Genomic DNA, 14647 nt, shown 5'->3' on the forward strand with positions numbered 1-14647 from the left:
CAGCTGGTGGAGCGTGGCCTCTCGTCATCCCGGCGGCCGCTAGATGGAGGCTGGAGCAAGTAGCGTGGCAGGCTGGCAGCGAGCCGCAGAGGGACACGACGAAGGCTCTGGAACATTGGCTGCGTGGCCGTCTGATCAACATCCAGTAACTGAGATAAAAGGGCGACGTGGCCCAATGTGTGGCCAGATTCTCTGGTGCAGATTTGGTTCGGTAGAGATCCGCTGAGGCCGCTGAGGGAGGACGCGCTGCCGGCTCGACGCTCATCCATTCGCCATCTGCTCACAGCTCATCCGTTCACAACTGCTTCCCTCTTCGTTTCTTGCTCCTGCAGTAGCACTGGACCCCAACTCCCCAAGAAGCAAGCCCTCGCCGGTCCTGCTCCTACAGCAGCACCGAACCCCAAGAAGCAAGCCCGTGAGACACACACATCTACCATTCTGCTGTTATGTTCAGTCAAAATGTCAAATGCAATGTACTGTGTGAATCTGACTCATAAATTTGTTGCTAGTAGCTACCGGTGTTTGGTGGTGATGTGATATTGGTGATGAACTTGTATATGACGTGGGATGCTGATCGATCATCCTGTTTTTAATCATTACTGTGAGTTTTGTTATTTGTTGCTAAGCGCCTATCGGGTGGGTGTGGATTACCCGTCGGGTAAGGTTTACCCGCTCGGGTGCGGGTGTGGGAAGGATCTTCTACCCGCAGGTGCGGGTTATCCGATGGGTAGATTTTTTTATGGGTGTGGGTATGGAATAGTAATACTGTACTTGGCGGACATGTACCTGTTGCCATCTCCTATGTGCACCGTCGGTACGGTCTATCCATGCGTTGTTTTGCACATATGGTGGACTGACATGCGGAGCGAGGCGAACCGGCGGGGCTAGTTGTCGGCACCGCATTCTTCTCTTCGGATCTTCCTCATGCCACACGACGGCGGCGCGAGCGGGCCGCCATTCTCTCCAAGGCCGGTCGGCGTCGCCGCTCTCTTCATGGCCGGTCGTGGCACAGCTCGACAGCTCGCTCGATCTGTGCGTGCGAGGGAGCCCGCGGCCATGTCGAGGGAGACTCGGAAGCGGGGCCGTGGAGAGCGGCAGCGGCACACGAAGAGCTCGCAGGTCTCGCTCAGAAGATTCTAGAAAGGCTGCATGCTTCTGCGCAACTCGTAGCAGTCGGCCTCTGCGACCCTTCTTTGCAGGCAGAGGCAGCCCACATGACCATGCGCTGACGGGCCATGGGACGATACTTCTCGAAACTCGAAATTCCTTGAAACTGAGGCAACAGCAGCTTGTTAATTGACGGTTGAGATAAACCTTGCTTCAGATCTGATGGTGGAAAAAAAAAAGAGATGACGTGGCCCAATGCCTGCTTGAGAAGGGGGTGCAACTTTCGTACTTGTTAAAGATGAACTCACCTGCGCTCAGTTGAAGTAAGATATGTTTCCATAGCCCTGTAAGCATCGTGCACCACCGTAAAATTCATGGGAAAAGTCTATTTTTCAATCTTAAACTATCACAATCATCCGATTTGGATCCTTAAACTATGAAACCAGACATTCTATATCTCCAACTACCAAAACCGTACGAAAAACAATCCTGACTTCAACCTAAGACGATTTTGCTATAATATAATTTTGAAATTTCTAGAATTTTACACTTCTTTCAATTAAATAATAGAGAAAGCATAGTTAATATTATTAAAAATCATGATATTTTTCTGGAAGGTAGCATTAGAGACGATAAATCTATTTTGGTTAGATGTGCTACTTTAGACACAAAGAAATTTGAATTATAAAATGTTTAAAATGGATAAAATTCAAAATTCCTTAAATTTTTAGACTTGTTCTTTCAAAAAAATAAATTTTTAGACTTGCTTAACATTTGCTAAAAAATACATTAAAAACATGACAATTCGCAACTACGAGAGGAGGAGAGAGGAGAACCCGGAGAGGTGCATGGATGGGCGCTACCGGGAGAAGCGTGCGCCAAAGGCACCTGCCCGCCCACCCCCAAAGCCCCAAACCCTAGGCGAGCCGTGAGTAGGTCGGGGAGGCGAACAAGGCCTCCGATTGGGTGCTGGACCGCCGGGACGGACGGACGGTGGGCCTGCGGGTGGTTGCGGGCTTCTACTTTAGCCTAGTAGATTTTACAAACCAATCCCACATGAGCCTGCTTCTAAAATGCAGTCACCTGCACATGCTTGCTAACACATTGGCCTTATTTGATTGGTTCTAGTAATCCTAGAATATGGTTCTCGAGAAAAAAATCTCACATGTATGAAGTACTAAATGAAGTTTATTTGTAAATTTTTTTTAGGAATTGGTATAACTTTTCGCGACGAATCTAATGACGATAATTAATTGATGATTGACTACAGTGATGCTACAGCAACCATTCTCTAATCACATAGTCAAAGATCTCATTAAATTCTTCAGAGTTCCTAGTGTAGGAGTTCTGGAGTTGATTTTGTAAACTGACTTTATTTGACATCTCTAATTAGTGGTCAAACCCCGTTCTAGAATCTCTAGAACACAAACGCCATTTTCGCAGGGCAAGCCTAGCAAGCTGGCACGCCCGCCTGCGCCTGCCTGCATCTTGATGTATTTGAAACACCGTCCACCCCATGTTAATTTCACTTTTAAATTTACGCTACCGCAATTCATGTTTGGCACGAAATTTCGCAGGACATTTCGTATTTCCAATCCCCGTTTCCATGATCTGTCTCCAGATTCCCCCCGCGTCTCAGTCGCCGGCAGATGGGTGGGAGCGCCGGGGAAGACGGTGTTTGAAACACCGACCACCCCCTCACCTCACGGAAGCTGGAGCAGGCTCTGCTTGCGAATTCGCGACGATCACTCCAGTTCGGGTCGCTCTCCGCGTGGAAAATGGCTTGCGGGACTCAGCGCCCTCACATGGATGGCGGAATTGTGGACGCCGAGGCCCGAGGATCGCGGCGACCCTGCCGGCGCCGGCAGGGCTCGTCACGGGCTGAGCGCGCCATCCGTCACGGCGCCACTGGAGCAGCACCTCGCGCGGCCTTTTCTTCGCCCAGGTGGCAGCGTCGCGGCCGTCCGTCCGTTCGCTGGCGGGGGCAGATTCGCCGCATCTGTCGCCGGTGCAACTTGCTTGGCCGGAGACAGACAGCGCCGGGCGCGGGCAGTGGCCTGCGCTTGCGCCTAGCCCAAGAAGGGTTTGTTGCGAATGGTGTGCGCGCGCGCGCAGGCGCAGCTGTTTCGGTGCAGATCCTCTGCTCCTGTCAGACACGGAACAGGAGACGGCGGCCAGCCATGGCGTCGCCGAGCGTCACGTGGTTGCTGCGCAGAGCCAGCCACTGGGCATTGGTGCATCGCGTGAGAGATGAGGAGATGCATGTTTGTTCTGGAATGTTCCGGAAACCCGAAGGGCGAAGGAGACAGAAGCTGCAACGCAGCCGATGGAATCGGGGGCGCGATCCGGCAGCAGGCGGGAGCAGGAGCCCCGTGAACAAGAGGGCCGGGCCGCTCCGCCCGGCGCCCCAGCCGCCAATCATGTCTGCCTCCCTGACTGTTTAGTGGCCAATCAGGCAGCTCCAAGGCTCCAAAAGGATCCATCAGGTAAGGGGCGGTTACGTGCATTGACACTGCCTACTAAGCCAGGAGCTAACGGCTGACGGCACTTGATTCTGACGAAGAGACTAGGTCGAGCGGATACTCTCGATCCCTGGAACATGGAGGCACTCAGAATTCTCAGATCTCAAAAGGTCTCCGGAGCCTAACGAAGCATGCATTTCAGCGACGATTTTCTGAACTAGCGATCGCGTCATCGCCCCACTGCGCTCCAAGTCTCCAACCCAGTGCCAATCTGAAAAGAGCTCGCGATCCCAGCTAATCTGGAGACACGCGTGGGCTCCGATTTCTGCAGCCGACGCCGCGCGTTCGTCGGGCACGCACGTTTTGCGCCAGAGACACCGAGACGGATTGGATAGCGATCGCCCCCGCAGAGAAAAGGAAACCGAACGGGTGGAAGCTACGGGAGGCAGCAAGGGCAGGGCGTCGAGTGGTGGTGGCCAGCGCCCGGGACCGGGAGGGAGGGCGGCCGAGCCGGTCATTTGGTGGGTGGGTGGGTGGGTGGTTGATGGGTGTCATTGCCGTTTCTCGCCGGGTCCCCGTCGCCGTCCCGGTGGACCTTGCTGCTCTGCTATTATCATCTCGCCCTCGCGCGCGCCCGTGACCGGGGAGGGCGAAGAGGCCGGCAGCTAGCTCGCCACTTGTGAAGTCGTGAGCTTGTGATTGCAAGCTTGTAATGTTGCGCCACTTGTGTAATGCCGTCTCATAAGAAATCGTGCCGCAACCTCCCAACTGTATAATGCACCACCTACCAGGCTACCACGTGTTACATTTAGCTTGCATCTAGGTTCGGTTCGGTTTGGTTTCAACCACACGGTCGCCACCTGACAGCAATGGCAGCTCCGGACATTCCAGATGTAACGTGCTGCAAGAAGTTCAGCTTCTCTGTGATATAAACTAATACTTCTACTCCCCTTCAAAAAAAGGGTAATACTTCTACTCATGTAGTCAAGTGATTGTTCAGTAGTCTGTTGGAAAGAAACAATGGGCAAATGTTGTCACTTAAATCGGGCCACACATTACCAGTTTGGCTAAATTTACCAAATCTGATGGCCACCTGTGTTGGCCCTGGGAGACCTTGTCAGCGTGCTTCCACAACTCCAGAACTCCTCCCCTTGGGACCCCGGCCAATCACTGTCTGAGCTTGGTCTTTGCAATCATACAACGACCTGCTCGCCTGTATAATGTGTACAGCTAATAGAAACACCATATGCACTGTTCATCATATTACCGTAATTTAATAATAAAAAAAGTTTAGCAAGCTCATGCTAACTCGCATTATGCTCCAGCACTGGCCTGCGGACGCCGTTACAAGACGAACCAAGTAGTCAGTTTAATCACCTGACAGATCGTGTCACACATCAGATTAAGAGCAAATAATTCGAACAGGCCAGTACATGCAGACACGCCACTTCACCCGTGAGCCATCAGCAGTTTAGTAGTACGAGCACAGGTAAGCTGCCTTGTCTGTTTTTTCCTGGGCTCTGGCAAGTGGCGAGAGCCAATGTCTTGAAGATGATTCCTCCAACCAATTCTCACGAAAAGACGACCGTAAAGGAGGACAATACTGTGATATGCTCATGCACAAAAGTGACAAAGAAACAAAGACGCCACCTTAAATTCTGTGTGATGTTACGAGCTAATGCTCCCCACAAATGCACGTGAGCTTGGGCTGGTCCCTAGCCATTTCCTTCTTTCACTCGACCTTGCTGAAGCAGAGACGATGGCCATGGGCATCGTTATTTAAACCCCCTCTTTCCCTCCTCGAAGCCACATACTCTATCCCCTGCCTTTCATCATTCCTTCTTCATCTCTTATCTTCCAAACACATACGGACACACAGAAGCTGAACGGGAGAAGAGATAGATACAAGGTTACAAACACAAAGATGAGGCTTGGTCTAAAAGGTCTCACCTTCCTGCTTCTCCTTGTCTTGCTTGTTCTGTGCTCCAGCATTTGTCTATGCGATGCGAGAAGCGGGAAGCATTGGAGGCGAAGCAGAGCGACCTCCACCTCTATGCTAAGAAAAGGGAAACCAAAGAGCAGCAGTTCCCACAAGCAAAACGGCAAAGGAATTCAGAATCCATACCAGCCAAGTCCGAGCACAAGCCCTGTCAGCCCAAGCAGAAGCCCTGTCCATGGCAAAGGAGGCCAGGGTCCAACAATGCCAACACCAGGCGGTGGAAGTGGATGTACAGTGCCACCTCCACCACTGCTGCAGCCGCCTCCACCGCCGTCTCCACCGGCAGAGCAGGACACAGTCTTCAACGTGGTCGATTTTGGAGCCAAGGGTGATGGGGTTACGGATGATACTCAGGTCACAATCACTGCTTTGAAATACTCTGCTTCCAGCTAGGACACTTTTGTCACCTGCATCATATATTCTGGGTTATAATTTCTTTTTCCAGGCATCCCGGTATACTTAGTTTGTTTTCGTGATTGCTATTACTATCCTCAAATGAACTGACTAAGCTTATGTCCATCTGCATAACACATCATAACCATCATAACATACGAGTTCAATTTTAGAATGCCACTACTGTTGGAATTTCAAATGAATGTTCAGCCAGTAACATTATTTCTCATTGATCACATTTCCTGCAGTAAGTCTTCCTAAAAAATATTTTGTTTTAAAAAAAATGCTATCATATATTCTCACTGAGCACACTTCAGGACATGATTACCAAAGTTACCGTTCTTAATTAAAAATGGTCACATGATATTGTTGATATTGTTTCCAGTGCACTAGCCTTTTAAAATGGTTACACAGTATATATTGTTCATTCTTCAAGGTTGGAGCCTCAGTGTCTCACATCAGAGTGCAAGTGTATATAGAGCCGCAACCTAGTTTTTTTGGGTACTTAGATTGTTCATTTCTCATGATTGGGTGCATTTCTGGAAAGGGTTACGTGTTTAGTCTTTACACATCATGCTGGACACTGCATTTATTTGGGGTCTAAGGAAATGGGAATGTGTAACTAAATGGTTTGCAACAGTGCAATAGCAGTACTTGCAGAACTTGTATGCCTGTGATTTCCAAAGAATATGACAATTCTCAAATTCAGTACAGAGATTTGATATATTGATTCTTTTTATCAGTTCTTTTCTGTGTCCTTGCTTTTTCACCTAGAGTTAACCAGAGCATAAATGGATTTTAGATAATATAATAATTATCTTTCTCCATTTATTAACACAGATATGCTGACAATCATGCACAGTAAAAGAAACTTCCAACTGCAACTGGAATCTGAGTATATACTTGTGCTCACTTTTAATGATATAATGACTCTGAGAAACACCCTTTCCAAGGGAGTTGAACTAAATAATTAAAAGATATACACAGGCTTTTGAAGCAGCATGGGCAGCAGCATGCAAGGTGGAGGCATCTACGGTTCTTATACCATCTGAACTCGAGTTTGTCGTTGGCCCAATCTCATTTTCTGGGCCTTACTGTAAACCAAACATTCTATTCCAGGTAATTCCACTTCAAAACCCTAATGTGTGTCCTAAAATAACAAGATATAAGGCTTGGGTTTTTTTCCCCAGCCATATCGCCTACTTGTGAAACTATATAATTTAATCGTCACCGAGTTTATTCATTAAAAAGATATAGGTAGTTTTTCACTCTTTGCGCACCTTCCAAATTCTACACATATGGCAGTTTCAACTCAACAGACAAATCTGCTGTAGTGTGCCTGAAATGAGCTAAATGTTTTTTGAATTAGTATGTCAGTAGCGACCTGTTTTTTTCTGTTTCATTAGACATCTTAAACCAACTCTTGATGGATGTATATTTGTTTTTAAAAAAAAACGTGAGATCAATTGAAGAGCTCTATTCTGTATTTTTGACCATGTCACAATCAGTGGGCAAATTATGCAACAAAAATATATTCCAAATGAACATAAGGAAAAATGCTGGTACTAAATGACAAGTTCTAATTGTGCAGCTGGATGGGACTATTTTAGCTCAAACTAGTGCGAGAGTGTGGGGTTCTGGTTTGCTTCAATGGCTTGAGTTCACAAAGCTAACTGGAATAGCAATCCAAGGCAGTGGTGTAATAAATGGTAGGGGGCAAGAATGGTGGACCTACTCAGATCCAAATGATGACGATGACGATGATGCAGTAAGACCTGATCATCTAATGACATCCTACTTATAGACAGTATTTTTCTTTTTATGAATACTTATAGACAATTGAGTGTAGACAAATTTATTTGTTTACCTGGGTGCTTTGCAACAGTTCAGAGTGGAGCTAGACAAGATGCCACAGATTAAACCTACGGTAAGTAGACTACTATGCAGGCTTGCAGCAATTGACCATCTTTTTAATTGCATACAAACAAATTACAGCTATGGTTGCTACTCTGATGCAGGCACTGAGATTTTATGGCAGTTCCAATGTCACAGTAACGGGTATCACAATTGTTAACAGCTCACAGTGCCATCTGAAGTTTGATAGCTGTCAAGGAGTCATGGTTCACGATTTAACCATCTCTTCCCCTGAGAATAGTCCCAACACCGATGGAATACACCTGCAAAACTCCAGAGAAGTCAACATTCACCACACTAACATGGCTTGCGGTAATGCTCATAAAATTCATATAAAGTAGTTACCCAATACAATCAGCCATTTATGCTTGTTATACAAGTTCACACGAACTTTAGTTAAAAGCCACCTCATGTAATATATAGAGACAAATTACCTATTCTGCTAACCGGTCACTTTAGGTAGCCGCAGAATTTCTAAAATGGCAAGATTCAGGACTAAGGGAGCAAGCTCAAAAAACACTAGTAGGACCTGGATTATCAACTGATTTCTTCTAAAAGTAAAACTAGTAATTAACATGAAATTTTGTGCCTTGTGAATGCAGGTGATGACTGTGTTTCCATCCAGACAGGATGCAGTGACATAAACATACATAACGTGAACTGTGGACCAGGCCATGGGATCAGCATTGGTGGTCTAGGGAGGTACAACACAAAAGCATGTGTATCTAACGTCACTGTAAGAGATGTCAACATGTTCAAAACAATGAATGGTGTCAGAATCAAGACTTGGCAGGTAAGCATAATGTGACAACTCCATAGTTATTTAACCAGCAAGTACCGCTACATTCACTGAGCTAAACACACTGAAATCTTGATGCAATGATGCAGGGTGGTTCCGGGCTGGTTCAGGGTATAAGGTTCTCAAACATACAGGTCTCAGAAGTTCAAACGCCTATCATCATAGACCAATTCTACTGTGACAAAACAACATGCAGAAATCAAACTTCAGCAGTGGCTGTTTCAGGTGTTCAGTATGAGAACATCAGGGGGACTTTCACAATTAAACCGGCCCACTTCGCGTGCAGCGACAACTCACCTTGTTCAGATATCACTCTTACTGGAATACAACTCAAACCCGTGATAGTACCACAGTACCACCTATACAACCCCTTCTGCTGGCAAGCCTTTGGAGTGCTGTACACCCCTACCGTACCTCCCATAGCTTGCTTGCAGATCGGCAAACCAGCTGGGAACAGCGTGCTGTCAGATGGTGACCTTTGCTGAAAGGCTGAGGCTCTTGAGAAGGAGCGGAAGTGCTCAAGTGCCTTAATAGGGACAATATTGTTTGTGTCCATCAGACATCAGTTAAGGCGGTCGTCGTGATTCTTCCGACCCCTTTGCACAATGCCGTGTACTGTGCATATATGCAGCTATTGTCAGGAATCAGGATATGGCTTCCATGGCACGTGCCAACTCGCCTCTTGATAGGAAATATAGGAAGTCGATGATATAGTATAGATAGTGTTTGTCCAGTGTTTCCAGTGATGTATCATGCATCGTATGAGATGCTTCAAGGGAAAACATAGAATCAGCAGTCTGCAGCCCGCTTCAGCGCAGTGCACATACAAATAATGAATGGTAGCAAAAGTGTAATTCTCTCTTCAGACGCAGCTATCGACTATCGCTGGGCGGCAGATCGAATTATTCTTTCGGTTTGGGAGGTCAGGGAATGAACTGAACAGAAACCCCTTCAAACTCGGCGCTATCGATGTAGTGTATCATGCGTGAGTGATCAAAGACCAATTGAAGCCGGAGAGGATGGCTAACCGGTAGCGAGGTGGCCTTTGCAGCGGCTGCGGCGGAGTAGTAGCTGCTGAAGCCTCTGCGCGCACCGGTGGTGAGAAGAGCTGAAGGGTGGCGGTATTTCCAGCGGCCGAGAGGGCGCTAGGGAAGCGCCACGCGAAGAGGCGGAGGAGCGTGGAGGCGCGCTGGCGGCGGCGCCCCCCCCCCCCCCCCCAACCCCAAGTGCGTCGCGATCTGTCCCGTCTCATCTACCAACCGGCCACCTCCACTGCTGCCCGCCTGAGGATGTGAGGAGGGGAACCGGATCCGTTGCAGTTACCTCTCCCTGCAGGTTGGGTCACTGCCACATGGGCCCCACGCGTGCAGACCCCACACGCAGTGACTCAACTGCACAGCTGCCAACTGCAGCGGAGCCTCGTCCGTGAGGAATACCGAATACGCCATTGAAAGAGCTTATGGTGCCGTGCGCATGGAAGCACACTCGGGTGCGTTTGGAAGCGTGGCCGCGTGGGAGGCTTGGGAGCGGGAGCTGTGCGGTGTCCGATAGGCGCTCGACGAAATGCGTAGGCGCGCGGAGGAAGAAGAGAATGCTTCCTCCCATCCTCATTTCTTTTTTTTTTTGACTTGATTCTCGAGTCTTGCCTCTTTTTCGCCCATCTAGTCCACTGGGCCGGCCCATGTAAAAACATGATTGTTGTGTGCTGTCGGCCTGTTTTGTTCGGTCGAAAATTGGTTGTTCTGGGTGATCCATCCATTCTCGGCTTCCTGTGCCGAAAACTGTTGTGCACTGTCGATCAATTCTCCGCTGGCGGAAATTGTTGTCACTTGTCAGGTTGGACAACATCCTACCTACCTAGCAAAGCTTTTATAATTTTATTGACGCATCCAACTATGTACAACACGGCAGCATGAGCTCTCTCCTCTTCTATTCGCATCCAGACAACCCGCCCCCGACCCGACCATTTCACTCGTACAACACGGTGAAGTAGGCGTCGTAGGTGCACCTCCTCCGCGCGGACATGGGCGCCGTCAGCTTCCGGTTGCAGAGCTCGAACCGCTCCGCCCGCTCGTCGGGCGCCGCGGGAGCCCTGCCGGCGGGGGCGCGGAGCCCCAGCTGCCGCTGCAGCTCGGCGAACTCCTCGGCTCGTCGGACCACGTGGTCGTAGCAGATGTACCGCCCGCCGGCCGTGCCGTCCATCTCCTTGTACACGCGGACGTGCGCCTCCGCTACCCCTTCCACGTTCGAGGTGGCCAGCAGGCCTTCGGCAAACATGGCGTGCGCTCCTGCGAACATACACATGATGGCCATTGTTAAGAGTCTTTGCCACTGCATGGTTATTCACTCGACTGACGATGGCACGATGGCAGTAGAGTATAGAGTAGACCTTTGAGGTAGGCAATGGATGGAGTAGGGTTCCGCCTCCGCAATCCTGGCCCGGTTACAAGCGCAGGGCACATGGTCACTAGCTTCAGGTCTGTTCCCCGTGCCGCCCTCCATGCCGCCTTTTCCGCCATCGTCTTGCCAAGTGCGAACCACAGCTGCAAATGTTTAAGCCCCCCATCGTTAACATTCTGTAGCCATCAAAATGGGGGGTGTATTCAACAATCAATACAGCCCTGGTTTTGCTGTCTTCCTACTTACCTTGTTGTCGCGGCAGAGGCTCTCATCGCTCCAACAGTTCTCATCAATGGTGGTTGGGAACCTGCGGTCACGGGCGTAGTTTTGCCTCCAGACACATGCCAATAGCGACGAGGTGAAAACGCACTTCCTCACGGACTCTGTCCTCACACATGCTTCGACCACCAGCTCTGCTGCTTTGTCTTCCAAACGTGCCATGTGTTTCTGTTGACATCGACATTCAGAAGTTCAGTAAAGCCACACATTTTGACATCGTAGTTACATTAGCAATTATTTTAATTAATGTTAGTAGTGATTAGTGTTAGATTAAAGATGTAGGTTCGGTTATGTATGGATATGTATTTGAACCAGATGTTAGCATGTAACAATATATTTTTATTATATATGTATGTGTAGTTGAACCAGATGGTAGCATGTAACAATATAATTTCGTTATGTATGGACATATAGTGTTGTACGATAGTACTATTTAATTTAGATGTGTGTGATTGTATTGCATTATTTTGATCTTACATGGTAGGTATGGCCGGGGTTACTCCTGCGTTGCTGGACCCAACAATAGACTCGGGTCACCGGTCCTTTTTTACTGTGGTTCAGCACCAACAACTCAACGTGCTGCATCCATGTCTACCTGCAGAGTTGATTCCTGTAGACCCACGTTGGCTGCCCAGATGATATGTCGTCTATTTTCTGTTTTCGTCCGTTATACATTTCGTTATATAATGTACTAACGTTTGTGCACTATACGATGCAGGCTGAGCGAGGCAGGTCTTCTTACTGTGGCTCGTCTTGCTGAGAGTGCCTTGATGAAGCTAGATAGGTCTTTACTTTCAGCTATCGTTGACAGATGGAGACCTGAGACACACACATTCCATCTCCTGCAGGACGTTGCGATGCTGCTTGGCCTTCCTATCGCCGGGGACGCTGTCGGGCCCCGCGTGGTCCCTTCTACGTGGTTGGAGGACCTTGTGCAACGTTTTGCAGGTGTTGCCACCACGATTGATCCTGAAGACTTCAATGAGCACCCATAGTCGAAAGGCCATTCGAAGTCATGGCTCCTACAGTTCCAGGTACAACTTCCTACAAAACGATGTGTTGATGCATTTTATAGCTTTGAAATACCTCATGTGTTTCTTATTCTCAATGTTCGTACTTTATTGCAGCCGGACCTGTTGGCAGCCGATGCTGATGACTACTGCGTGACTAGATCACTCGAGGCATACCTGTTGTGGTTGTTTGGGTACATTATGTTCAACAACTCACACGACCACTGTGTGGATAGGGTGCTTGTGTCCTACGCACAGGAGATCGCCGATGCAGATGAGGATGCCATACCCTTATATAGTTGGGGTTCAGCGGTTCTTGCATTCACATATCGTGGACTCTGCAAGACATCACGGCAGAATGATAGCAATGCTGTCCTAACTGAGTGCCCAATTCTACTACAGCTTTGGTCTTACGAGAGGATTGCTATCGGTCGTCCCATGATTGACCAGTCACCATACAAGCTGGATATGTACGGTGACACGGAGGACGACAGGCTCACCATGGGGACTCTCTGGTACTCTCGACAGGTATGGACCCGATAAAAATTTGTATTCTATGCATACTATGGTCATACATTGTTCCATCAATACATTCGTTATGGACATATAATTTTTATTTTTGCAGAAAACATGGGCACATGTACAGACCCGGCGGTCTTATCCTGAGTTTGTTGCGGCATTTGATCGATTGACCCCAGAAGATATTGTGTGGGAGCCATACAGACCTTCGGCTATAGCCACACGTGCACCGCTTGGGATATCTTCGGTTTGCACACATGATGTGAAATCACGGAAAAATTTACTAAATAAAACACTCGCTAAATTATTTTCAAAATTATTTCATCGTTGAGCTCAATTAACCCCAAACCCTAATTCCCCTCCCAAAATTTCCGCTGTCCTGACATTTGGTTTCAATCGTCGTTCCATCTTTTTCCGCCGCCCGTACCCTCCCTCTTTTTCCTCGCCGCCGTCCCATCCCACGCCGCTCGGCCGCCTGTCGGCCACACGCGACCGCTCGCCGCGGTCGGCGCCGACGCATCTCTCCCTTTCTCTCTTTTCCCCTCTCTTTTTTTTCTTTTTCTTTTCCCATTTTCCCATTTTCTTTTCTTTTCTTTTCTCCATTTTTCTTTTTCTTTCCCTCCTCCTTTCCTTCCCTCTCTCCCCTCCCGCACACCGCGGCCTGCTCGCCGCCCCGACCCCGCCCAGGCCAGCCATGCCCGAACGCCGCCTGCCCACGCGCTGTCCCTGCACCTCCGACCACACGCGCACGACACGCACAGCGCCCCGCCTCGCTGAGCCGCCGTGCCGCTCGCCGCATCGACGCGTACGCGCACGCGTGGCCGCGCCGCTCGCCGGCCGTCTTGGTCCCGCTCGTCACCGCTCCCGACCCCGCCCACGTGCGCACGCCGCGCGCCGCCCGTCGCCTAGCAACAGCACCGCCTTGTGCTCGCCACTGCCGCCACCCACTGCTGCCACTCGCGTCCCATCACCCCTGCACCGCCTCGCCGCCCGAGCGCCGTTCCGCGAAGCGCGAACGCGGCCGAGCGCCATTAAAGCTCGCTGCGGCGCTCGCCGGCCGCCACCACCAGCCCCGCACCGCTCCACCGCCTTCCTTCAGCTATAAAAGACCCCTGCCTCGCCTCCACTCCGCCACGAACCCGTCCAGCACCGTAGCTCCCGCTCCCCGGCCCGCGGCGTCGCCTCCACGCTCGTCACCGCCGCCCGCTCCCGTCGCCCCACCTCCCTGCTCCACCCCGGCCCGAGATAGGTAGGGGAATAGGACCCCCTCCTCCTCCTCTCTCTTTTCCCCCTCCTCCCGAAGCGCCATCGAGCCCAGGGCGCCGGCCGGGAATCGAACACTCCCTCCTCCCTCTCTCTTTTCCCTCACCCCAGAGCCGCTCCCGAGCCCAGGCCGCCGGCTCAGGGCCGCCACCGGGGGCGCCACCCCCTCCCCTGTTTCCCAGCGAGGGGAAAAGGGAGAAGACATGCATTTTTGCCTTTAGGCCCCTGCTTTTCCCGTTATTTCTTAAAGAACCCTCTCACCTCTCAAGTTCTTTTGCAAAAGAGACCCTTCCTATTCTTTTATTCGCAAATAAACCCTCCCAACATATATACTTAATTTTAAATAAACCCTACACCTTTTAGTACATCCAAGATATTTCTAGAAATTACAATCAGGCCCTTCCTCTCTCAGAACAAATTACAAATAGATCCCTGACCTCTTATTTAACCCCCTAAACCCTTATATAACCTATCATTTCATGCGCCAAACAATCTCGGATCG

At 49.7% G+C, this 14647-nt stretch overlaps 2 protein-coding genes and 2 long non-coding RNA genes across 4 annotated transcripts; 2 read left to right on the top strand and 2 right to left on the bottom strand.

Annotated features, from left to right (window-relative positions):
• Window positions 1-4816: 4816 nt before the first annotated feature.
• On the bottom strand, window positions 4817-9931 carry LOC120664530. Its single transcript, XR_005670933.1, has 4 exons — window positions 9703-9931; window positions 8044-8138; window positions 5520-5975; window positions 4817-5423 (listed from the first exon to the last, which is right to left on the bottom strand). It is a non-coding gene; the product is annotated as an uncharacterized LOC120664530 (long non-coding RNA).
• LOC120664528 (polygalacturonase At1g48100-like) lies at window positions 5340-9539 on the top strand. The gene is made up of 7 exons (XM_039943797.1): window positions 5340-5922; window positions 6949-7080; window positions 7553-7729; window positions 7847-7888; window positions 7980-8187; window positions 8478-8668; window positions 8764-9539. The coding sequence occupies exons 1-7, from the start codon at window positions 5494-5496 to the stop codon at window positions 9157-9159; spliced, it is 1575 nt and encodes a 524-aa protein (XP_039799731.1). The 5' UTR covers window positions 5340-5493; the 3' UTR covers window positions 9160-9539.
• A 541-nt stretch (window positions 9932-10472) lies between the features above and the next one.
• LOC120664529 (cinnamoyl-CoA reductase-like SNL6) lies at window positions 10473-11519 on the bottom strand. Its single transcript, XM_039943798.1, has 3 exons — window positions 11321-11519; window positions 11064-11217; window positions 10473-10962 (listed from the first exon to the last, which is right to left on the bottom strand). Exons 1-3 carry the CDS (start codon window positions 11513-11515, stop codon window positions 10643-10645), a joined length of 669 nt encoding a protein of 222 aa, XP_039799732.1. The 5' UTR covers window positions 11516-11519; the 3' UTR covers window positions 10473-10642.
• A 222-nt stretch (window positions 11520-11741) lies between these two features.
• Window positions 11742-13176, top strand: LOC120668109. The gene is made up of 3 exons (XR_005672240.1): window positions 11742-12387; window positions 12481-12891; window positions 12989-13176. It is a non-coding gene; the product is annotated as an uncharacterized LOC120668109 (long non-coding RNA).
• The last annotated feature ends 1471 nt before the right edge of the window (window positions 13177-14647 follow it).

Source organism: Panicum virgatum, chromosome 3N, assembly GCF_016808335.1.
Source record: "Panicum virgatum strain AP13 chromosome 3N, P.virgatum_v5, whole genome shotgun sequence".
NCBI classification, from domain to species: domain Eukaryota; kingdom Viridiplantae; phylum Streptophyta; class Magnoliopsida; order Poales; family Poaceae; genus Panicum; species Panicum virgatum.